At 43.3% G+C, this 24,456-nt stretch overlaps 1 protein-coding gene across 1 annotated transcript in view; it reads right to left on the minus strand.

Moving 5' to 3' along the window:
* Positions 1-313: 313 nt before the first annotated feature.
* The window catches only part of LOC127415475 (prolactin-releasing peptide receptor-like), a 47,002-nt gene continuing 22,859 nt past the window's right edge, over positions 314-24,456 (minus strand). The window contains exons 2-3 of the mRNA XM_051654249.1: positions 9,042-9,541; positions 314-950 (exon numbers count right to left, since the gene is read on the minus strand). Of these exons, the coding sequence (XP_051510209.1) occupies positions 314-950; positions 9,042-9,511 (1,107 nt within the window). The 5' untranslated portion in view covers positions 9,512-9,541. The remainder of the gene's footprint in view (positions 951-9,041; positions 9,542-24,456) is intronic.

Raw genomic sequence — 24,456 nt, forward strand, 5'->3', positions numbered from 1 at the left:
CCAGTTTCTTTGAGTCAAAAAACACAACTGTAGGTCGCCCATACCCAAATCACAGAACGTATGGGGAACCTTGAGGGTTAATCCAGCCACTCTTTCTGTACATTACCAGTAGACATGGCTTTTACGCCCAAGAAAGACCATCTGTTTTTGTCCACCAATAACAATATGCATGTGGAGAAACCTTACAGATATTTGGAGTCCTAAGTTGGCCAGGATTGATGTGAACACTTCATTCCAGAAGCTTGTAAACGAAGCCATCTATTAGCCTCTGTGGTTACAAATGTCTTTGAACTCACATCCTGGCTTGTTTCGGTCAGAGGACCACACTAGCTGTGGCACAGTTGTTAGCAGGTATCCCAATGCGTCGATGGCAAGTAAACATCTTTCTCAACTCGGCCCTGAAACGATCGTGCAACCACGCATACAAGAAAGGGTTACAGCAAGAAGAACTCATTCCACATAAGTGACATAACAACTGGATCAACAAGAAATAACGCTTGTCAATCAGGTCAATATCAATATCCCGAAGAACATTGAACACGCTTATTGGCAACCAGCAGATCCCAAATGCGGCAACGACCAATGACACCAGGCGAAATGTCTTCCGTTTCCGAGCCCGTTGGGCTTCAGCTTGACTTTGGGTACGATAACCTGGCACCACGCAATTGCGAAGCTTGACAGAAATGCACAAATAGGAAATGCAGAGAGCAGAGAGAGGAAGAACGTATGTTATGAAGAGGGTGCTGTAGGCATAGGCTAGTCGCTCTCGTTCCTGACCCATCCAGAACTCCTCGCAGATGGTGAAACCTTCATCTTTGAATTCTACATGGTAGGTGTGGGCCACAGCAGGAGCTACAAGACCACATGAGAGAATCCAGATGCCAGAGAGAAGATACGTGCAGGCCAGAACTGAGATGCGCTTCTTCAGAGGATGAACTGTAGCGTAGTATCTGCAATTTGAAATGACAGTTTTTAGGCCACATACACACTTATATGCTTTCGTTTGAAACTTTTGTCACTGTTTTCATTTTTCCAAAAATTATGTAGAGTTTGGGTATATAATGACCTGAACCTGACAACACATGGACCATAATGGAAGTTATTAAATATTTAAGGAACTGCAATTATGGACGACATATCCTGTAAGTGTGAGTTGAAAGTGGGAGGTTAAACTGACAAGTTCTATTTATCCACAGTTTTCCTGACCAAACATTAGTGGCGCCATGTTGACTGTTTTCTGTTTCCAGTCTCCATTAGAAGCAATGTAAAAGCTACCAAAACGATCAATAAACAGAACAACATACATTATAAGTTTTATTTGGAGTGAAAATGAGTTCAGGCTCAACTATTGCTGTTTTTGGCTGTAATAACAACTCGAAGTAGTTAATTATATCAATGTTACTAACCTTGGGCCACTCCTTGAACTTTAACTAGTGAGGCACTATCAAAGGACGGTCAAAGCGACTCTGTAAGTATCGGCATTATGGAGCCGCATGCTTTTTTATTTGGCTGTTTGTACAAATGTAATATGCTTAACATCACATTATCTGCTAAAAACATATGCCAATGCAAGTGAAAACGTCCTGGTTACTTGCGTAACCTCCGTTACCTGATGGAGGGAACGAGACGTTGTGTCGATGTAGTGACACTAGGGGTCACTCTTGGGAGCCCGAGACACCTCTGGTCTTTGATAAAAGGCCAATGAAAATTTGCGAGTGGTATTTGCATGCCACTCCCCTGGACATACGGGTATAAAAGGAGCTGGTATGCAACCACTCATTCAGGTTTTATGCTGAGGAGCCGAGACAAGGTCCGGCCATTTCAGCGGGTAGTTCAGTGTTGTGGCAGGAGGGACACAACATCTTGTTCCCTCCATCATGTTCTCCCTATCTGTCACTCACTCGATGTTGTGTTTATGTAGTGGCACTAGGGGTCCCTATACGAAACGCCACAACTGACTGAACTGTGTTACGTGAACTGGCGGTGTGTGATGGCAGACCACTGTGTGCCTCGTAGCCAGCACACCAGGTCGACACATAACCTCCCCCAACATAGTTATGAGTGTCGAACGGCCCTTTGGGGACAAGTTGACTACCCAAAAGATAGAGACAGGCTAACCCAGTCGTGGCCTCTTTTCCCCTTCTTTTTTTCCACTCCCTAAAAAAGAAGGGGGATTATCTGACTGGGCCGCCAGGTCTAGTCGGGGGGTGTCCCTCCCAAGGGGAGGACACCGTGGAGACCACACCTCGCCCAAAGAGAGGGGGGGATATTTAAGTGGAAAAATATGTCACATGGTCTTGACGAGCATGTGGAGAGTCTTCAAGGTAGATCCTACCCAACGGGGGAGGAGTTACTACAAACATGGAGACTGGGGCAGAGGGGCTCTGCCCAAGGATGACACAGTTTGCCAACAGGGAAATGAATTGGCGGAAGATATACATCGCATGGGGTGTGCCTTACAGGGAACCGCCACATGCGGAGCACCTACCCCAGAACAGGGCTCTTAGTTAGCACGTGTACTGGGCCGGCAGCGAGTCTCTCCGAAAACTCGACTGCCACAGGGCTCGGAGGAAGTCAACCAGGGAAGAGAGTTTGTGAACACTACTGGGAATTAATGGCGCACGTCTTCAGCTCAAAAGAGGTGGAAGGCGCTATGTGCAAGCAATACACCTGGCCGGCTATCCCAGGCTTATCTGCTTGTATTGCGTGCCACTACCTGGGATGAAACCGGTTCCACCCGGAGGTTGTAGAACCTTGCAAAGATGTTGGGTGTTGCCCAGCTCGCTGCTTTGCAAATGTCTGTTAGAGAGGCACCCCTGGCCAGGGCCCAGGAGGCCGCTACACCCCTGATAGAATGGGCTCGTAGCCCTACCGGGGGTGGCATGTCCTGGGCATGATATGCCATAGCTATGGCATCACTGAGCCAGTGGGCGATCCTCTGCTTGGAGACAGCGCTTCCTTTCCACTGTGCACCAAAGCAGACAAAGAGCTGCTCAGAGATCCTAAAGCTCTGTGTGCGATCCAAATAGATGCGTAAAGCGCACACCGGACACAGCAACGATAGGGCTGGGTCTGCCTCCTCCTGAGGCAGCGCTTGCAGGCTCACCACCTGATCCCTAAAAGGGGTCATGGTAACCTTGGGCACATAGCCCGGTCGGGGTCTCAGGATCACGTGAGAGTAGCTCGGACCAAACTCCAGGCATGTTTCGCTGACAGAGAACGCTTGCAGGTCTCCTACCCTCTTGATGGAAGTGAGCGCACTCAGGAGGGCAGACTTCAAGGAGAGTGCCTTAAGCTCAGCTGACTGCAAAGGCTCAAACGGCGCTCTCTGTAGACCCTGAAGAACTACAGAGAGGTCCCATGAGGGAACGAGGTGCGGTCTGAAGGGATTCAGCCTCCTGGCGCCTCTCAGGAACCTGATGATCAGGTTGTGCTTCCCTAAGGACTTACCGTCGACTGCATCATGGTGTGCTGCTATGGCGGCAACGTACACCTTCAAGGTGGAAGGGGACAGCCTCCCTTCCAACCTCTCCTGCAGGAAGGAAAGCACTGACCCGATTGCGCATCACTGGGGGTCTTCCCATCGGGAAGAACACCACTTAGCAAACAGACGGCACTTAAAGGCATACAGGCCTCGCAGTGAGAACATGAACCATCCACGAACACTGCCTCCGTGTGGGTCATGCCCAGTCACGAAAGACAGCGATCATGACCATCCAAAGTTGAGAGATAACGACCGCAACCAGGAATAACACACAATCGGAAAGGCATCTTTAAAAAGATGCGTCTTTAAAAAGATGTTCCGTGTGTGTCGCTCTTTTAGAGAAATAAACTCTTTCAGTAAATATACTCTCTTTCTTCTGCCAAAGCGCCCAGGGGCGTTCTCTGCAGTGCACCAGTGCAGAGGAGGGAGAAGCCGCTGAAATGCGCCGTCAGATCCAGCAGAGTTGAATGAACAGTAGTAATTCAGCTCAGTGAGCATGACCGTTTGGCTCCGAAGAGAAAATCTGAATGAGTGGTTGCATACCAGCTCCTTTTATACCCGTATGTCCAGGGGAGTGGCATGCAAATACCACTCGCTAATTTTCATTGGCCTTTTATCAAAGACCAGAGGTGTCTCGGGCTCCCAAGAGTGTCCCCTAGTGTCACTACATCGACACAACATCGATTGAGTGACAGATAGGGATCTCTGGAGGCCGGAAAACGAAACCAGGCTTCCGTAATGATTTGTGGAACACTTTGGCATTCAGGACAACGGTTGATTAATTTAGTCACAAAAAATTTGGTTTGACATGCCAAACATGCAGACATACCTCTAATTGCAGTTTTTTTTCTTTGTTCTAAAATGAGTTTGAACCATTGGAAGTATTGTGATGCTTTGCTTGAAAAGACATAATTTGTATTGTGTGCAGTATGTGCATGCTGCAGTGTTCTGGCTTTTTAATAGACACACGTTTCCTCACCTCCTATCCAGACTAGTTGAATGGGTCTGGAAATAAAAACCCAATGATAATATCATAAGGTTTCACAGACAGTATTCATGCATGTTTCACCACGGGTAAAAGCAAAAACAAACCAACAGACCATTTACTAAGATGACAGCCTAGTGCGCTTAATGTCTTCAACGTCTGATTTCAGGTAAAAGGTTTTCTTAATGCACCTATTATTTTACAAAGCTTATTTTCTAGGTCTCACAAGCTGTAACTTTATCGATCACAGACTCTGCACAAACACCTACACAGGGAATTTGATGGTTAAAGGATCAACCAGTCAGAAAAGTATTTGTCTTTTCACTAGAGTTCGGCAAAATTGGTTCTATTTTATTTATAAAATTGTCCATAATAATAATTTTACATTTATAAGTGCAAAATGTTGAAACTACATTGGAATTATAATGTAAAACTTTCCGCTACTTATCAGCAAAATGTTGCACTGTAACTCTATGTCAAAAATAAATATATGTATACTTTTTGCGATACCTGCCAATTGTGAGTACACTGAGAAAAGTTACCGGCAATACATTTTTCTCACCAGCCAAGACAATGTATTTTGTTTTATTTTTAATAAAACATATTTTTGTTCTTATGACAATGGGATTATTTCCTTAGTGACAAATAGGATTGGATTATCACGATACCAACATTTCAGAAGTTGGTACCAATATCAGTAAAATTTCACAATTCTCAATACCAATTTCAATACCACAGGGTGATATGCTACTAAACAAACTCCTTAAGCCTATATAAAAAATTAAATATCAAGGTAAATAATAAATGCTTCTTTCCCTCAAGTGTTTCTCAATTAAGTGAGCATTGCTTCAAGTGTTTTTTAAGTCGGACCAACTGAAATCTGTTTTGTTTTTCCCAAATCCTTTGTTTTCCATTTTATTTATTTTTTATGAATTTCATCTTTTAAAGTTTAATTCAATTTCATAATCAAAATTATGTCTAATCAAATTAATTCATAAAACTTTAAACAAATGAAAACAGAGCAATTACTTTTCAACAAAGCATTGCATTTTTTTTTTTTTTTTACCAGATGAAGTGATTCTGTTAAGATCCTCACAACATAATCTAAAACACAACAATGCTCTTTTTTTGTCAAATAAAGTGTTCAAAAGAGCATCAAAATATAAATGAAAACATTGATGAAAATTTTAATTCAGTAAAACAGCACTTTTGCTTGTATTGTACTGCATAAACATTATTATTATTAATTTATTATTATTATTATTATTGTTATTATCACTGTTGTTGTTATTACAGTGAATAATACAGTATACTGATATATTTATGTTTTATTTTGACGTGAGCCTTTATTCTGGTGGATGATTTTGACGGAAGCTTCACACATATAAGCAGTTCGCTACATGGCCCTGCCCCAGTGTAATTTTAAACAGCAATGCTGCAATTTTATTATATACACTGATGAGCCAAAACATTATGACCACCTGCCTAATATGCTGTTAGTCCTCCACGTGCCGCCAAAACAGCGCTGACCTGCTGATGCATGGACTCTACAAGACCCCTGAAAGTGTCCTGTGGTATCTGCCACCAAGACATTAGCAGAAGATCCTTCAAGTCCTTTAAGCTGTGAGAAGGAGCTGCCGTGGATTGGACTGGTTGGCCAGCACATCCTGCAGATGCTCAATCGGACTGATTAAGCTCCCTGTTCTGTCATCTCCTACAACAGTGGTTCTCAGCATTTCTTGGATGAACGCCCCCCCTACTTCATTACCTGACCTCATGCCGCCCCCTTCCACCCCCATACCAAATTATGTGACATAATCTGAAAACTGAGACTTTGTAACTTAGTTTAATAATTTTACAGTTTTGTTAATAAATTCAGCAGGCTTTCGCACTATTAATGTGAGACCAAACCTTGAGTTTCTTGAATTCAAACAAATGAGAGCTATATCTGGGCCCTATAAAATGAAAATACAAAGACAGGAAATAATAATGAAAGATATATTATTAATTTTATATTAAAAAATAAGTGAAATGACCTTATGGAAATTTACCATAGTTTTCTTTTTTTCTTTTTTTTTTTTTTTTTTTTACTGTGTTAACATAGTAAGCACATGGAATATGGATTTTTACTACCATGGTTAGATTAACTTGATTTCAATAAAACAAACTATAGCATTTTTTGTAATTATAAACCATAGGCCTTAACACATTTAAAAACAATAAATGCAAAAAATAAACATTTATAAGTTGTAACAAAAATTTATGATATTCCCTCACTCCCCTATGTTGCCTATTACAAATTTAATAGAGCTGAAGTAGTAATATGATAATATGTATTATGAATCTATTTCATGTTACTATATTCAAGGAATGGAAGGATTATTTGATATGAGATTCTGCAGAAAAAAACAGCATCCTAGATAAACTTCTGGTGTTATATTTTCAAGGTAAAGTCATTATAAGATGCACAAATTGTGGCAGGTTTTTTTCTTTAGTAATTGTTTTGTATGTATTTAATTTGAATCACCTGTGTCGCTTATATCAGCGAGGGTCAAGCTATCATTTATAAAGTTCGACTTAGACCATGTATTACAGGGGTCGGCAAACCTATGGCATGCGTGTTATCATTGGCACATAGAGAGGTAATCACTGTCAGAGAGAGGAGGAACTAGTATTTTATTTATATGAAGTCTCTTGCAACTGCATGCCATTCTACCTCTTGATATAATCCTTCCTTATTATCATGCAGCTTGTTTTATGTGGTCATAGACTGAATGAGAAGCTAACACTTTAAACACTATTAAAGTGTGACAAAACTGCACTAGTTAGTGGACGAGCACAGCACATGCAAACTATTCGCACATCACAAGCCACTAATACGAAGACACATATCAATTCAGGAAGCACTTATAAATACATCTGCTTTGTGTCAATCATGCTGCTTGGTTGAGCGGATGACATCCTTCATATTCTTGTTATATTTACTGCATTTTGCTTTCAAAACAACACGATGTAGGAAAGAAGATACACAATCAATGTTTTGAGATTTCCAACCCAACAAACACACTACTGTACAAAAACCACAATGACGGTCAGGCCCGGCTCCATAGGGGGGCCTGGGTGAACCTGGCCAACCCAATCATAAGCTTGGCGCACCTTGGCAACCACACTTCCACCTACCCCTCCAACTATCTGGCCCACCAGAGGGTCCTGTGGCACACCTTATATCTTGCTGGAGCCAGGCCCGATGACAGTGACTCTCAAACTAAAACTAGTTTATTAAGGGAAAAGAACAAACACACACAGTGTGGTTCAAAAGTCTGATTCATGATAAACCTGGAAATGAACAAAGTTTCTGGATTTTGATAATTGTATAAGAAATATTTAATATTTCAAACAATCTTGATATATAAGAGGCCATTCTACTATAAAAACATAGTGTAAATTTCAGAACTCAAAACTTATTCCCCAATGCAATAAAATAAATTATTGAAACCAAGCTGTTCTCTACTTCTGCGACTACCCAACGTTATTTGGGGGCCCATTCATTCATGAACATCTCTACAGTGAAAAAACATCAACAATGAGAGAAAGAGCAGGACAAACAGGCCTAGTATGGCCTAACTATTCCTGAACACCAGAGGGGACCCATATGGACTATTTGAATTATTTTTGTATACAAACATGCACTAGAAAGATGTCTTTGACCACTGTCATGTGTCTGGTGCTGCTTTTAAAAGACACAGTGTCAAGTTACAACTCTGAAAAGGAGAGACCATTTGGTTTCATCAGCTGCTCTGGGTCTTGCTGTTTTGAGCACAAACTCGTTCTTTCTCTCATCTGCACTATAATTGTTGGTGTATGTAAACATGCAATAGATGGACATCTTTGACTGTTTTGATGTGTTTTCAGTGATGTGATACTGTATGTGTGTATGTCTGGACTATGTATGTGCAATTTTTTTGGCTCATATCAGCGTGGATTGTATATTTTTTTGGCTCATGTAGAAGTTTTAAGGAGGCGCTTAGGCTAAAACCGAGCGTTTCAGACAGAGGGCCAGAGACATGGTAGAAAATTATCATATTTTACAAATTATGACTGTTTTGGTGCAAAAAAACTTTACTAACATTATCAGTGAACCTCAGGGAATATGATTAAATTAAAAAAGAGCACCCCTTTAAATTAGAAAAAAGTCAAATATAAGCATTTTTAAGAGTGCACTTAAACTTTTGAAACACATACACACACTGACAAAATTTTACCTAAAAATTTGCTTTATATGGCATGATGAATAACAAGGAAAATTAAAAATGGCACTTCATTTCAAAAAGGTTGCCGACCCCTGATGTATTATCTTGCAGTTCCTAATAACGTTCCCGACCACAATCTTTACTTCCATTTGGCCTAAATGCATATTAATTTAAGACCCTAGATTCAGGTACAGTACAGCCCTTCTTCTTGTAGTTAATACATAGACATGCATCAAACATGCAATACTAGTAAAATATCTTGATACAATTATGAATTTCTCAAATAAACACAATCCAAAATACACACAAATGCGTTACTCACCTGTCAACCCCAATCGCTGTCAGTGTGAACACTGACACATACACTGTCACGGGTTGAATGAGGAACACCAGGTAGCACATGAATCTCCCAAACACCCATCCTCGAGGATTGAACGCATATGCCAGGGTAAAGGGCACGCAGGTGGCACACATCAGCATGTCGGAAAATGCCAGGTTACCGATGAAAAAGTTGGTCACGTTGTGCATCTTTTTGGTATGGCAAATGACGTAAAGTAGCAGGTAGTTACCAAAAACTCCAACCAGCACTACAAGAGCATAGCAAGGGATGATAAGAGGTTTAAAAGACTGAAGAAGCTCCACACCGACAAACTGTGGGTTGCGCTTAGTCGTATTTGTTGACTGAAGCATAACTTCGTAGATTTGACCCATGCTGGAATTCTCCAAAGTAGCGTTGTCCAGGCAACAAGAGGGCATGGGACTGCCAATCGAATCGCTACCACTGTCATCCATTCTTACAGTTGGAATAGTCCTCTTGGAGACCTAGAAGGGTCGGGGTTGTGGGATATTAACAAAGAAATATGTTTTGGTTAGGTTGCCCCTGTTCAATAATGGTAAATATACTAATCTAAAGATATTTTACTCTGCAAAGAAGCTGCATCAAAGTGGCAAATATACAGTTTGTTTACACAGACATTTTTGCCGCACAGATGCAGCCTAAAGGTATTTTCACTGGAATCAGGAGTAGCCTTTTCCAGTCCAACTGCTTTTCTGTTATGTGAAGGAAATTACCTGAATTACCTGGAGCTCAGTCAACATGAAAACACCATACAGTCATTCGCATAGAGACGTTTTCCAAGAACATATCATGCAATTTTTTTTAATATAAATTAGTCTACAAAAAGGAAAAATCTACTTTCTAAATGATAGATAGATGAACAGAAAATATTTCAGCACAGAAAAGTTAAAATTTAGATAAAAGTAATTAAGAGAGGTCTAAACTGGCCAAAATAAATAACTGTCTATTCCCATGGAAAAAAATTGTGGTACGCCACTATTCATAACCAAATCAACTCTTTTACTCAATTTGCAATTCAAAGTAGCAGATGGATTGAAATGTCTGTGATGAGGAAGTGAGCCAACTGAGACAACTATGTCCTGAGGGGGCGAATGGTGAAGTGTCAAACTCTGCCAAACATGCAATTAGCACCATCTAGGTGCTAGATTGTCACGAAAGTCGAGTTGGCTCAACATAATGAAGTTTAAAGTTTTTCAAACTTTAATGAGCACAGTCATAATTCTTCATACACTTTCTTCAACAGCTGCATCCTTTTCTCAATACCAAACTGTTCTCAGCACAGCAGTGTTTCTGAACATCAAAGGTGCACCAGTGTTGTCTATAAGCCCTTCATTATCTTGTCTTGCCTTGCTTATAAAGGCTGGTTTCTGTAGCACTTTATTGGTATAAACGAGTCAGCGGGACTCAAGAATTGTCTTCTCTCAATACATGCGCTGTCAACACAAACAGCAGTAAACAGAAACTTCTATGGACACTAATAAAAGCAGACATGATGTTTGAGCTTTCTGAGTCAAAGATGCATCTCGGCCGCAATCACACATGCGTTTTATGTGGTGCTTGGTGTTGAAATGCATATGAGCCTCATTCATCAGTGCCCCATAATTTAGTGAGAAAATGGCTCATAGATTTGGAGTAATTGCTCTTTGGTCTTTCCTGTAACAAGCTACTGAAAAGCAGTGATTGTGTTTTCTATTTTTTTATCTTTTCCTTCTATTAGTCACGTTCACACATACAGCCTTTTACATAAAATTACCTACAATTTCCAGTTTAGAGGTCATGTGTGAACACGACCCTTTTGAAAATACTGGTAAATGTTACTGTGGGAATTTTACTTAATGTGAAGTTACCTATAAATTTCCTTACTGATGGTATATGTGAACAGAGCTAGAAGATTACTGGTTTGAGTTCGTACGAGATCAGGGATTGCTGATGTAAGAACATTCTGACGAAGATGATGCAATTATTCTGCACCGTGAACACCGGTGACTCAGAGTCAGAAGTAAGAAAAATGTCAACAAACTGGTCAGCAGCACTTCTCTTCATCCGAGCAGATGAATAAATTTCCCAGCAGCTGAAAGGAACAGTTAGCGATTTTGCCATGTATTCTCTGATGAACCCACATTATTCGTGCAGACCTCTGCCCTCGGATGCTAGCAACAGCATTTTGTTCTCTGTAGTTCAACAAGTCTCAATTGAAGTCTTTGCATATGGTGTCGTTGAGTCTCAAGCAAGTGAATAAATGAAAACATTCACCAAAAGACTGAAAAAACACCAACATTTCCGACTGCATACGTTCAGCTACAAAATCACACCCTGCAATGTTTTTAAACTAAAAGCCTACGGCGCAGCCGTGTTAAGGTCATTTCCAGCAAACAACCTCACATAGTTAAAGGGCATTTGGTGCTAATGTGTAAATGGTAGCAAAACAGAAAAAAGACGGATAGTAGTAGCAACTCAACGTTTTTCCTGTAATTTATCTGGTTGCATGTGTGAATGGGGCTAATGTCTATTAGTGAGTTATCAAGTTTGTTACAAGAAAAACAGTGAGAGTCACTCTAAACTAAAGTGTAAGAGCAGCACAGATGTGTAAAAGATTTAGATATGTGTCTTTTGATTTTTCTCTGTGACATTAAAGATTTTAGCAAGCAGGTGGTGACAAAAGACCATTTTTGTGTTATGAGTGAGTTCAACTGTGACATTCATTTAAGTCAGCTTCCAGTCACCGAGCAGTTTCCTTGAAGTCATCGGCAATTGCCTCTCACTCCATGATCGCTCGGATTACTACTAGACTACAACTGGGAAATACAGCTTCAGCATTAAAGCTTATCACAGCTGAGAGACACAACAGACAAAGTAATCACACATGCTCAAAGTGCTTACCTACCAGAGTTTCTGCATTTGGAGCAGAATTTAGATGTAAACATTCAACATGGCGCAGGAGAGAAACTAACCGGCTACCGCGAAATACTCAGGGAAGACCCCGCTCAGAAGGCTATTTTTTACACAGGCAAAATTATCTTCAGCAAGCTGACTAACACTAAAGATGAGGAATAGAGTTAAACAGCTATAGCTATTCTGTTCATCTCTGCTTGGGAGGCGTGACAGACCCAGGTAATCGCACACGCTCAATCGCTGTCCCTTTCTCTCTCTCAAACACACACACACATAGTTTAGATGTGCACATCTAATTTGTAAGGTAATCTAATTTGTTATGCCTAACTTTTATAAGCCTAAATCACACACACACACACACACACTCAAATACACAGTTGCTTGTGTGATATATATATATATATATATACACACACACTACAGGTCAAAAGTTTTGAAACACTCATTCTTTATTATAATATTTTTTTTCACATTTTAGAATAATAGTAATGCCATCAAAACTATGGAATAACATAAATGGAACTATGGGAATTATGTTGTGACTAAACAAAATCCAAAATAAATCAAAACTGTGTTATATTTTAGCATCTTCAAAGTAGTCACCCTTTGCCTAGAATTTGCAGACATGTACTCTTGACATTTTCTCAACCAACTTCTTGATGTATCACCCTGGGATGCTTTTTAAACAGTATTGAAGGAGTTCCCATCTATGTTGGGCACTTATTGGCTGCTTTTCTTTATTATTTGGTCCAAGTCATGAATTTCAAAAAAGTTTATTTTTTTTATTAAATGTTAGTTTTATAATGAAATAAATTAATATGGTGGCATAATTATATTTTTGTCTACAAAATTAATTTCAAACATTTAAGCATACGCCTTCAGATCAAAAGATTTTTAAGATCATGAGGAACATTTCAGTCAAGCGTTTCAAAACTATTGACCGGTAGTGTATATACGAATATATATATATATATATATATATATATATATATATATATATATATATATATATATATATATATATATATACACTACTAAATTTGGGGTAACATAGAAATGTTTCTCATGATCTTAAAAATATATACTGTATATATATATATATATATATATATATATATATAATCTATATTTACTTAAAATTCACTAAAACATTTGAAAACAAATATTCCATTATCCATGGACAGGACTGTTGGTATATATTGAAACTGACACAAATGAGAGCTAAGTAGATATTTTAGGTCTATTTTTAAAACATCATTGGCAAAAATGCCAAATTCATTTTTGTAAATCATGTCTTTTGAATTCTCCACTGCAATGAATTGGATTACAGGACTGATCCATCCTTGCTTTTAAGCAATTAGTTCGTGTCATTACTCCTAGGTGGTTACAGAAGTTGCTGCAGGGCATTTTACCTTTTAAAATGTTTTAGTAAAAAACATATGATGTAATTATCAGGGCTGTTGATTTAAAATTTTAACTTAGTGCGTTATAGAATAATGTCACGTTAAAAATGACGTAATTACGTATGCAATTATGTAAACATGCCTCCTGACACATATGTTAATTCCATAATAAGCCTTGATGTATTTGCGTTCCGCAGTCAGCTGGGGGCAGTCAGCTCAGCCTCAGCTTGGGGCTATACCATAGGCATAGGAAAGAGCAGTATTGCCAATTGGGGAATTTGTCACCAAACTGTGCGACTTTCTCATGGTTGCTGAGATAAACTTGGTGATTTTTGGTGATTTTGGTCGATTTTTATTATTATTATTGCAGTAACTATTATATTATTATTAATAATTATTAAACACACATGCAAAGTCATACTATGTGATAAATATGCATTGCCACATCGCAATTGCAAAACCCTTTCTTCAATCAGAGGCAGGTGCAAATGGACTCATTTGCATCACCTAGGAATCTGTCTGTTGCTGAAACTGAATGCACCTAAATGTACACTGGACCAAAAGCACTGCTTTGATGATAAAAATAAATAAATTAATTAATAAGATTGACCCACACTTTATTAGTGAACTTGTGCCCATTTTCTATACTTTTTGTAATATACACACACATTCGTAGGCCTATAGAGTATACAGTGTGTTTCCTGATTTTTTTAGAGGGAGGACTTTAGATGAGTTTGGCCAACATAGTCTCTTAAATGAACATTTCTGTAACTAAATTTTTGCCAACTGAGTTCTACATGCTACATTCTATATTATGCCACAGTTTCCTGGTGAAATAAACACTAGAGGTGCTACATCAACAGTAAGTTTTATTCACCTTCACATGCATCACGAGTGCAAGGGCTGATTATTACCTTATAAACACTTTTATTCTTACGGCTCATTAAAAAAACTATACAATTTAATGCTTGTATAACAGACCCACCTATATTAATACACTTATTCCAACGTAATTTGCTTGTGAGTAAGCTCACCTGTTAGAGCATGAAGACTGAGTCTCTGAGGATGACCGAGGCTCCAGCCAGACAAAAGTGTCATAGGAGCAACATGAAATGATGTGGTTGTTTCAGAAAATGAGTTTTTCATGTTGCATTTGCTTTTAGGACAATATCTGTAAGATTTAGTTGTTGGTTAAGGATAAGGATGTCTGTTTTATTTACCTTTCATTTGCTTTAAAGACACTATTGGTTTAGTTTAGGTGTTGGTTAAGTGTAAGGATGTCTGTTTTGTTCACCTATCATTTAAGACACTATCGGTTAGATTTAGGTGGTGTTTTAGGGTGTGTTCACACTTGGCAGGTTTGGTTCGATTAAAACAAACTCTGGTGCGATTGTTCTGTTAGTGTGGTTCATTTGAACAAGTGTGAACGCTGCATTCCGAACCTTGGTGCGCACCAAACAAGCGGACCGAGACCGCCTGAATAGTGGGTCTCGGTCCGCTTCCAAACGAACTCTGGTGCGGTTCGATTGATATGTTAACACAACATGGACCAAAGACGTCTAAACGGACCAAAAACAGGAAGTAATTTGCCTAATACTGACCTCAAGCATACTTGGATCTTCTCATCATAGGAGCTATGTTGCCCATTACAGTTCAGTACAGGTGTTGGAACCGCCGTCAGCCATCCTTGCAGCATATCTTCGTTTGTGTGTGCAACGGAGGAATTCCTGGTGCTGTTTTGACACCTTTACAGATTTTATTAGCTCTTAGTTTGTTCTCAGCTGGTAAAAATACCACTATATATACATATATAAATCTAACGAGCACATTTCACCCAGCAGCCAGCATTGTTTTGGATGTTTGGCAAGTGCCGTCGCAAAATATACATCATAAAAACTGTCCAATCAGGTTGTGACTTTTTCCTGATGTCTTTTGTTTCATATCTTTAGTTTATGTATTAAAAATGGCAGTGTGAACGCTAAGCGAACCAGGACTAAATGTATCATTTTCTTTTTTGGTCCGGACCAAGAGGACCAAGAGAACCGAACTACAAGTGTGAACACACCCTTAGGGTAAGGATGTATGTAATGTTTATCTCTCATTTGCTTTTAGGACAATACTGGTTAGGTTTAGGTGTTGGTTAGGGGTAAGGATGTCTGTTTTGTTTACCTCTCATTTGCTTGTAGGTCACTATTGGTTAGGTTTAGGTGTTGGTTAAGTGTAAGGATGTCTGTTTTGTTCACCTCTCATTTGCTTTTATGACATTATCGGTTAGGTTTAGGTGTTGGTTAAGGGTAAGGATGTCTGTTTTGTTTACTTCTCATTTGCTTTTAGGACACTATCGATTGGGTTTAGGTGCTGGTATGTGGTAAGCATGTCTGTTATGTTTACCTCTTATTTGCTTTTAAGATACTATCAGTTATGTTTAGGTGTTGGTTTAGGTGTTGGTTTAGGGTACGGACGTCTGTTTTGTTTACCTCTCATTTGCTTTAAGGACACTATCAGTTAGGTTTAGGTTGTGGTTTAGGGTAAGGATGTCTGATTTGCTGCCACTTTAACTGTGGTTTTCTACCCTGCCTTTTTAATCATTACTCGCCGAAGCAGATCCTATTGCATTGAGGCTGCCACTGCATCGCCATATACCAGTGCTACCGCTTCATATGGCTGTGCACAGTTCCTTTCATCTAAAGAGTCTACATTTCATTCCCACACACTAGATTGTTTAAATCCTGTTCTAGTGCACAGGTGTTTCCTCTTAGCAGCGCTTCAGCGGTCTCTCTCACTCGCTCTCTCTCTCTGATTTTCTGGGGGTAGTACAGAGGTAGTATGGAGAATCTCCTCACAAAACTATTTCAATGCAGATACATCAATCATGCTAGACATATATTGTATAGCAGGTGGCAGTCATGCAATACTCCTAAGGAGCGAATGGCCACAAGTGAATAATGATGCAAGTCCATTTTCTCCATTTGCAGTGCAGAGCTAAAGCTCTTTTATTTCTCAGATAATTTCATGCTGTTTTTCACATTGTTTTTAAAGCTGTATTTTCCAGTAAGCCCTCTTTGCAGCCCTCTTTACTCTTAGATAATTGTATGCTTTTGATCACATTACTGTTTCTAAATGTCACTAATATTCATTTTCTCTTCTCTCTAGACTTATTTCCCAGAAACTTCGACCGCATGCTTTCCCCTCAAATAAGCATTAGCAGAAGTTTTCCCTCTACCGGCGCAAGTGCAGCCCACTCTCCAGTGGCCATGGATCTAACTTTTCACAGATTATTTCTTATTCACAGGGTTGTGAAATGTCTTCCTAGTATAAGTTTCACCTAAATATGACTATTTTGTCTACAGCAATGCCTGAAATTATGCTTTCCGCAGGGGTTTCACCAATGTTACTTCCAGCAGCTCTCTGCGAGAGCCCATTTAAATTCCTGTCACTGGATTGTATGGAGATTTACCTCCCGCTTTCTCTATCTAGGTGTCTTTCCAAGAATTCACCATTACCTACCGAGGAGCCAAAGATGGCAAACATTTTAGTTAAGAAAGCACAACTGTGGTGTTCCTGCCATTGGCTCAAAAACATCCCTAAGCAGCACAAATGTGCTGTCAACGTGCCACAACTGCGGCATCTTTCAGGTGATGCAACAACTCCCATAACACCACAAAGCAGTGCAAAGGTGCTGTACAGGTGCCGCAATGGCGGAAACTATCAGGCCGTGCCTAGATCTCCCATAACACTACAACCATGTTTCCTGTTTCCTCTTATAAAAGTCTAGGAGCATAGCACATAAATATATACCCATCGCAAACCGCAATTTGGCAAGGTTCTTTAATCTGCACCACCCGCCATTCGAATGACGTGTGGGCTCTCGTGTTCGGACAGTGTGAGCCTATGCAATTTGTCCACAGGTTCTCCTGTTTAAATCGCAATGTGAGCTTTCCCGTCGAATTGCAGTGTGGGCTCTCCCGTTCGAATGCAGTGTGAGCCTCAGCGCATTGGTCGCAGGCTCTCCCATTCGAATCGCAGTATGGGCCCTCCCATTCGATCACAGTGCAGGCTCTCTCGCTCTAATCGCAGGGTGGGCTCTCCCATTCGAATGCAAGGTGAGATTTCACGTCATTCACTCCGTGGGCTCTCCCGTCCGAAATGCTGTATGAGCTCTCCCGTTCGAGTGCAGTGGTGGTGCAGTAAAAGCTCACGGTTAAAATGAGCCCAACACATAATAAATAGAGCCTGATATAACCTCCAAAATAACCTTGTGCTTTCCTTACAGGCATGTGTAAATGTAATAAAGCCATGTGTGCCTCACTTGATTCTGCCGCAGCAGCGCCCTACTTGGTACCGCCACAGTAGTTTTTTTTTTACTATTCCATCTCCTCTACTCCACTGCCTTGACTCTGCTCCTGCAGGAGGCTCACTTTACTGTGCTGCCGCAGCAGTATTTTACCATGCTTCCGCTAAAGCCCTTTGTCTTTGTTTCACAGCAGCTGTAACGAGCATTACAGCTGTGGTCACCATCTTCTCCTGTTCATTTTAAGCACCATATTTCCCTGTCTCTGGGTAGACCATCGAATGAGGCTACTGCCGCAAGTGAGTTGATCTGACAGTATACCTATGGTACAACTCCCTATTGTTATACACATGTCCTTTAATCTAAACCTTCCACCCGGATCGGGCCCTTACTTACTGCCTCCGTAAGCTGACTGATTAGATGCAATATATCAATGGTACAGCCCCTATGGCTGCATAAATGTCCTTCATCTAAACCTTCCACCCAGAACAGGCCCTTGCGTGAGGCTGCCTCCACAAGCCGGCTGCTTCAATGCAGTTTACCAAAATCTAGCTCCTGTAGTCCACCCTCTTAGACAACTCCACACCATATCTATGGGTTCAATACTAAAAGCCATCTCTCCCAGAACACTGCAAACTTACTGGACAGCTTTGAGTTCCTTCAAAAACTTCCACAGAGCATACAACTTAGTTTTTCCAGATTTTACCCTCTTCTCCATATCCCCTGTCATATCCCACCTCCATAATACCAAATCAATTCAGCCAAGAACAATCAAAGTCTATCTCAGCAGCGTACATTTCTTCTTTAAACTCAACCACGGCCAACAATGCCCTTCCATTACAAACCCCAGATAGCTCTCCTTATCAAGGGTTTACACAAAATGAATCCCACCCGTCCGGACACCAGACAACCACTAACCATCGACATCCTAACCAAATGCCTTGTTACTCTTCACTTCGGTCTATTTTACCCCAACAAAACAAGAACCCTAGACGCCATGTTCAATTTGGCTTTCTTCGGCTTCCTCAGAGTCTCAGAACTCACCATTAACTCCACCTTCAACCCAGCCATCCACCCCACCTTCTCCGACCTCGATTCTTAAATCATGACACAATCCATTTCAACATCAAACAGAGTAAAACCAATCAATTGAAATGTGGAAATTTAGTTTTCATTTTCAATCTGCCAACCCCCATTCAGTCATACCAGTCCCTGGCCTTTTTTCTACTCCAGAGAAACTCTCAAATCACCTCTCCTCTTGACCCGCTATTTGTTGATGACAAAAACCTCCCCGCGTCTAGACATTGGTTTCTAAAGAATCAAAAAATGATCCTCAACAGATCCAGCATTCCTACCAAACATTTCTCTTCCCATTCCTTCCGCATAGGGGCCGCTACTTCAGTCACCCAGAAAGGTCTATCTGAACACCAAATTAAAATGCTCGGTCGGTGGTCATCCCACATCTTCGAAACATACATTCGATCCAACCTCCATCACATCAGACAAGCACACCAAACACTCGCATCTTTTTAGGCTCGGACCATGCCTCCCTACTATTACGCTAACCTAGCCCTGCCGGGCTCATATCCATCTGGATGTAGCGAGGGCCCTCCCGTTCGAGTGCGCGTGAGCTACCACGCCTGGCATGGACTCTCCCATTCGAATCGCCATGTGGGCCCTCCCGACCAGATGCGACACGGGCTTTCCCATTCGATCACAGAGTGAGCTTTCCCGTTTATATATCAGGGGCTCTCCCTTTCAAAGCGCAGCAGGAGCTCTCCCGTTTGAATCGCAGTGTGACCCCTTCGTTCAGGTGCTGTGGGGGCTCTACCCTTCCGAATCGCAGTGTGATCCTTCATGTTCTCAACCATGAGGGTCTCCCATTCGGATTGCAGTGTCCTATCTGAACAGCGAGCTGGAGGTACCAGGATTTGTTTGTCCCCCAAGCGCAATGGGCCCCCATTCTCCTTATGTGATCCAGGCCCTTGCGTCAGAAGGATTGTAGCTCTGCATCTCATCTAAATAATGTAGGCTCCCTCCTTCTGATACCAGGAGGTTTTGCTTCAGATATCGTTCGGCCCACTCCATGGTGGATGAGGACCTCCTTCCCCATCTGTGACATTTGAGAGCCCATGCACTTTTGACTCATAGGCTCCATGTCACGGATGCTGTGGCGGGACATACTCCAGCTCTATTACTTTAAACCCTCCAGTCCAAACACTGCTTCCGCAGGAGCATTTTCAGAGTGTCACTACCGCAGCAGTGTATGCTCACGACTTTTGGTCGATAAATGCAGCAGTGAGATGCGTCCCAGCGCTAAGCTTATGAAATCCTAATGCAGCCCCTTGAGCTTCCTGCATTTCACACTACCGCAGCAGTACCTTAATCACAGCTTTCGCCGTAAATGCATCGACATGCTTTCCAAATGTAGCTCCCGCCAGAGCCCCTTTCAAAATTGTACTGCCACAGCAGTACCCAGCTCATAGCTCCACATGGTGGACATAGTAGAGAGACGTTGGTCCAGCCAAAGCAGCAGCAACGCATGCTCACGACTCCAGGTTGATAAAAACAGCGTCGAGATGCATTAGCCTTTCAAATTAACAAATCCCCAGTTGACACTGCCACTGCAGTACTTGCTCCTGTATACAAATATTTAAAAAACGCAGCAGCGTAATGTGTCCCAGCATTAAAACTCCATACAGCTCCCCTGCAAATTGAAACTCCCAAAATAACTACCGCCAATGCGCAACAGTTGCCCCGCTCACAGCTCCCGCAGAAACTAGGCAACAACCATCCCTCATCATATATCTTCATCCCTTTCAATTCACCATTTTTGGGGGGGTTCTTCCGTACTACCAATCCTAAGGATCATCTACATCAATTCAACCTCTAAGCATCCAACTTGCTGTCCTAAACACTTCTTGCATCTTTGGGGGGATACTTCAGAGCTCGAGTTGAAGCTGCTTCATCGATCCCCTCCTCCATGGACAGCAAGCCAAATAAGTTTAACTTTAATAGCTTAAAGATTATATGGGCAAACGAACTCGTGAAATGAAGTTCCTAAACGTAAATTCAGGAGGAGCAAATCCATCTAATCTTTCAATTAACAGCCAGAGTATATAAGCAGCTGCTTACCTCTCTTCGGTCACAGCTGTTTCCAGAATCCCTCCACCTCCCCAACTCCACCTTTATCCTAGGCATCTTGCCCCACTTAATCATCTCCTATTAATAGTCCCGGGGGGATACTTCAGAGCTCGAGTTGAAGCTGCTTCATCAAGCCCCTCCTCCGTGCACAGCAAGCCAAATAAGATTAACCTTAATAGCTTAAAGATTATATGGGCAAATTAACTTGTGAATTTGCCTTTAGGACACTATCAGTTAAGTTTAGGTGTTGGTTAAGGGTAAGGATGTCTGTTTGTTCACCTCTTATTTGCTTTTAGGACACTATTGGTTAGGTTTAGGTACTGGTTTAGGGTCAGGATGTCTGTTTTGTTTACCTTTCATTTGCTTTTTGGACACTATCGGTTGGGCTTAGGTGCTGGTTTAAGGTAAGGATGTCTGTTATGTTTACCTCTCATTTGCTTTTAGGACACTATCGGTTAGGTTTAGGTGTTGGTTAAGGGTAAGGATGTCTGTTTTTCAACTCTCATTTGATTTTAGGACACTATCAGTTAGGTTGAGGTTGTGTTTGGAGGTAAGGGTGTCTGTTTTGTGTGGGCCAGTAGGGTGCTACCAGGACACCCTGTTGCTCGTCCTCCCTGACCTTGCACAGGGTCTGTGCAAGCAGGCTCACTGGGGAAAATGCATATTTGCGCAGGCCAGGGGGCCAGCTGTGTGCCAGCGCGTCTATGCCGAGGGGGGCCTCGGTCAGGGCGTACCAGAGCGGGCAGCGGGGAGGATTCTTGGGAGGCGAACATGTGCGCCTGTGCCTGTCGAATCGACTCCAATCAGCTGGACCATCTGAGGGTGGAGTCTCCACTCTCCCCTGATGGTAACCTGTCGTGACAGCACGTCCGCTGTAATGTTGAGGTTGCCCAGGATGTGAGTGGCTTGCAGTGACTTGAAGTGCTGCTGACTCCAGAGGAGGAGACGGCGGGCGAGTTGTGACATACAACGAGAGCGCAGACCACCTTGGCAGTTGAAATATGCTACCATTGTCGTGTTGTCTGTCTGAACTAACACGTGCTTGCCCTGGATCAACGGTCGAAACCTCCATAGGGCGAGCAGAATTGCCAACAAATCGAGGCAGCTGATGTGCCAATTCAGTCATGGACCCGTCCAGAGGCCGGCGGCTGCGTGCCCGTTGCAAACAGCACCCCAGCCCGTTTTGGAGGCATCTGTCATGACCATGACGTGCCTGGAGACCAGTTCTAGAGGAACACCTGCCCGTAGAAACGAGAGGTCGGTCCAAGGGCTGAAAAGACTGTGACAGACCGGTGTGATGACCATGCGATGTGTCCCGTGGCACCATGCCCATCTCGGGACTTGAGTCTGGAGCCAGTGCTGAAGCGGCCTCATATGCATCAACCTGAGCGGGGTGGCCACCGCCGAGGATGCCATATGCCCCAGGAGCCTCTGAAAAAGTTTCAGTGGAACCGCTGTTCCCTGTTTGAATGCCTTCAAACAGGCCAGCACCGACTGGGCGCACTCGTTCGTAAGGCGCACTGTCAAGGAGACTGAGTCCAACTCCAAACCGAGATAAGAGATGCTCTGAACCGAGAGGAGCTTGCTCTTTTCCCAGCTGACCTGAAGCCCTAGTCAGCTGAGCTTTGAGAGCACCAGGACAGGCCGAAAGGGAGGACTCTGTACTGATACACCTGACTCTCAAACGCAAACCGCAGGAAGTGTCTGTGTCGAGGAAGGATCGAGACGTGGAAGTATGCATCCTTCAGGTCTACCGCCGTGAACCAATCTTAATGCTGGGCACTCGCCAGAATGCGTTTTTGCGTCAGCATCTTGAACGGGAGTCTGTGTAAAGCCTAGTTCAGTACTCACAGGTCCAAGACTGGTCGCAACCACAGCCTTTTTTCGGTACGATGAAGTAGGGGCTGTAAAACCCCTTCTTCATCTCGGCTGGAGGGACAGGTTCTATCACGCCCTTCCATAGGAGGGTAGCGATCTCCGCGCAAGGTAGCAGCATTTTCGTCCTTCACCAAGGTGAAGTGGACACTGCTGAACCTGGGCGGACGCCCGGCGAAGTGAATCGCGTAGCCGAGTCGGATGGTCCGGACCAGCCATCGCAACAGATTGGAAAGCGCAAGCCACGTATCCAAGTTCCGTGGAAGGGGGACCAAAGGGACAACGTCACCGGACGTACTGGCAGGTGGGGGCCTCGCGGCGGGGTGGAGCTCGAGGTGCCACACCACGTCGTGGCTGTACTGAGTCTAAGGACATCGAAACACTTACCTGGCTCCTTGTGACCACCCCCGGAACAGCCTGGGACGGGGGAGGAAGAGGCCTGTCCTCATGACCCGTGGAGACTGTCACATCGGGGGCGGATTTGTGCCACAGCTGGGTGCTCAGGGGCAGGAGACCGCCGCAGGAGCGCCAAACCTGCCAAATAGAGTGGTGGACGGTGGTCGTGATGACGGCCATGCACACCGGATACGTGACCAAGGGAACAAGGAAACCGCTCTTGCTGAACTCTTGAATACTGCAGCCACTTGGGCATGCAGCACAATTAAATGCAAAAGGTAACAAAAGGATGGAGAGATCTGCTTACCAGCTCCAGAGCAGCGGGTTTCGTCGTCCCTGGGTCGCCTGTCTCAAGGGTGCTTTGAAGCCTTTCACGGGTTCCGGGCGGCCACGAGACGGGTGGCGTCTGCTTCGCAGGGGGACGCCCTTGGCGATGAGTAGACGGGGTGCGGGATTTGAGCCGTGCCGGGGCAGGATATGCCGGCTAGCATCCGTCTATTGCTCCACCGTCAAGAACTGCTGGGCAAAGTCCTTGATGGTGTCGCCGAATAGGCCAGCCTGGGAGATGGGGGCAGCAAGGAATCGTGTCCTGTCGGCCTCACCCATCTTGACCAAAGGTGGCACTCCTGGACCACTAATGTGGACATCGTCCGTCCGAGAGACCGTGCCGTGACCTCCGTCGCTCGGAGAGTGAGGTCAGTTGCCAAGCGCAGTTCCTGCATCAATCCCGGGGCTGAACTACACTCGTGCATTTCCTTTAGCGCCTTGGCGGCTTGCAGGAGAGCCATGGCGTGCAGGGCGGAGGCGGCTTGTCCAGCGGCACTGTAGGCCTTGACCGTCAGAGACGACATAAACCTACGGGCCTTGGACAGGGGATTTGGGCACCCGCGCCAGGTGGCAGTGCTCTGCGGGCATAGGTGCACCGCGAGCGCCTTTATCCACCGGGGGATTGCCGAATAACCCTTGGCCGCCCCTCCATTGAGGGTAGTGAGGGCAGGGAAGCTGAAAAGATCGGGACCGGGCAGTAAAAAGTGCCTCCCATGACCTTGTCAGCTCTTCATGCACTTCCAGGAGGAAAGGAACGGGGGCGGGGCGTGGCTTTGAGTGGTGCCACGAGCCCAGGAACCAATCATCGAGCCACGAGGGTTCAGGGAAGAGCAGAGGGTTCCACTCTAGCTGACGCTCGCGGCTGCCCGGGAAAGCATGTCATCATCTGTGGGTCAGCCTGTGACTGGGCAATCGTCCCCAAAGGGAGGAGCCCAGCTGAGGCTTCCGACTGGATGAGCCCGCTCTCTGATGCTGCGCTCGAGAGCTCATCACTTTCGCGGGCTCCGAATAAGAGGTCGAACTCGCTGTGAGACGAGCCGGCGGACTCATC

This window comes from Myxocyprinus asiaticus, chromosome 24 (assembly GCF_019703515.2).
Source record: "Myxocyprinus asiaticus isolate MX2 ecotype Aquarium Trade chromosome 24, UBuf_Myxa_2, whole genome shotgun sequence".
Lineage (NCBI taxonomy): Eukaryota > Metazoa > Chordata > Actinopteri > Cypriniformes > Catostomidae > Myxocyprinus > Myxocyprinus asiaticus.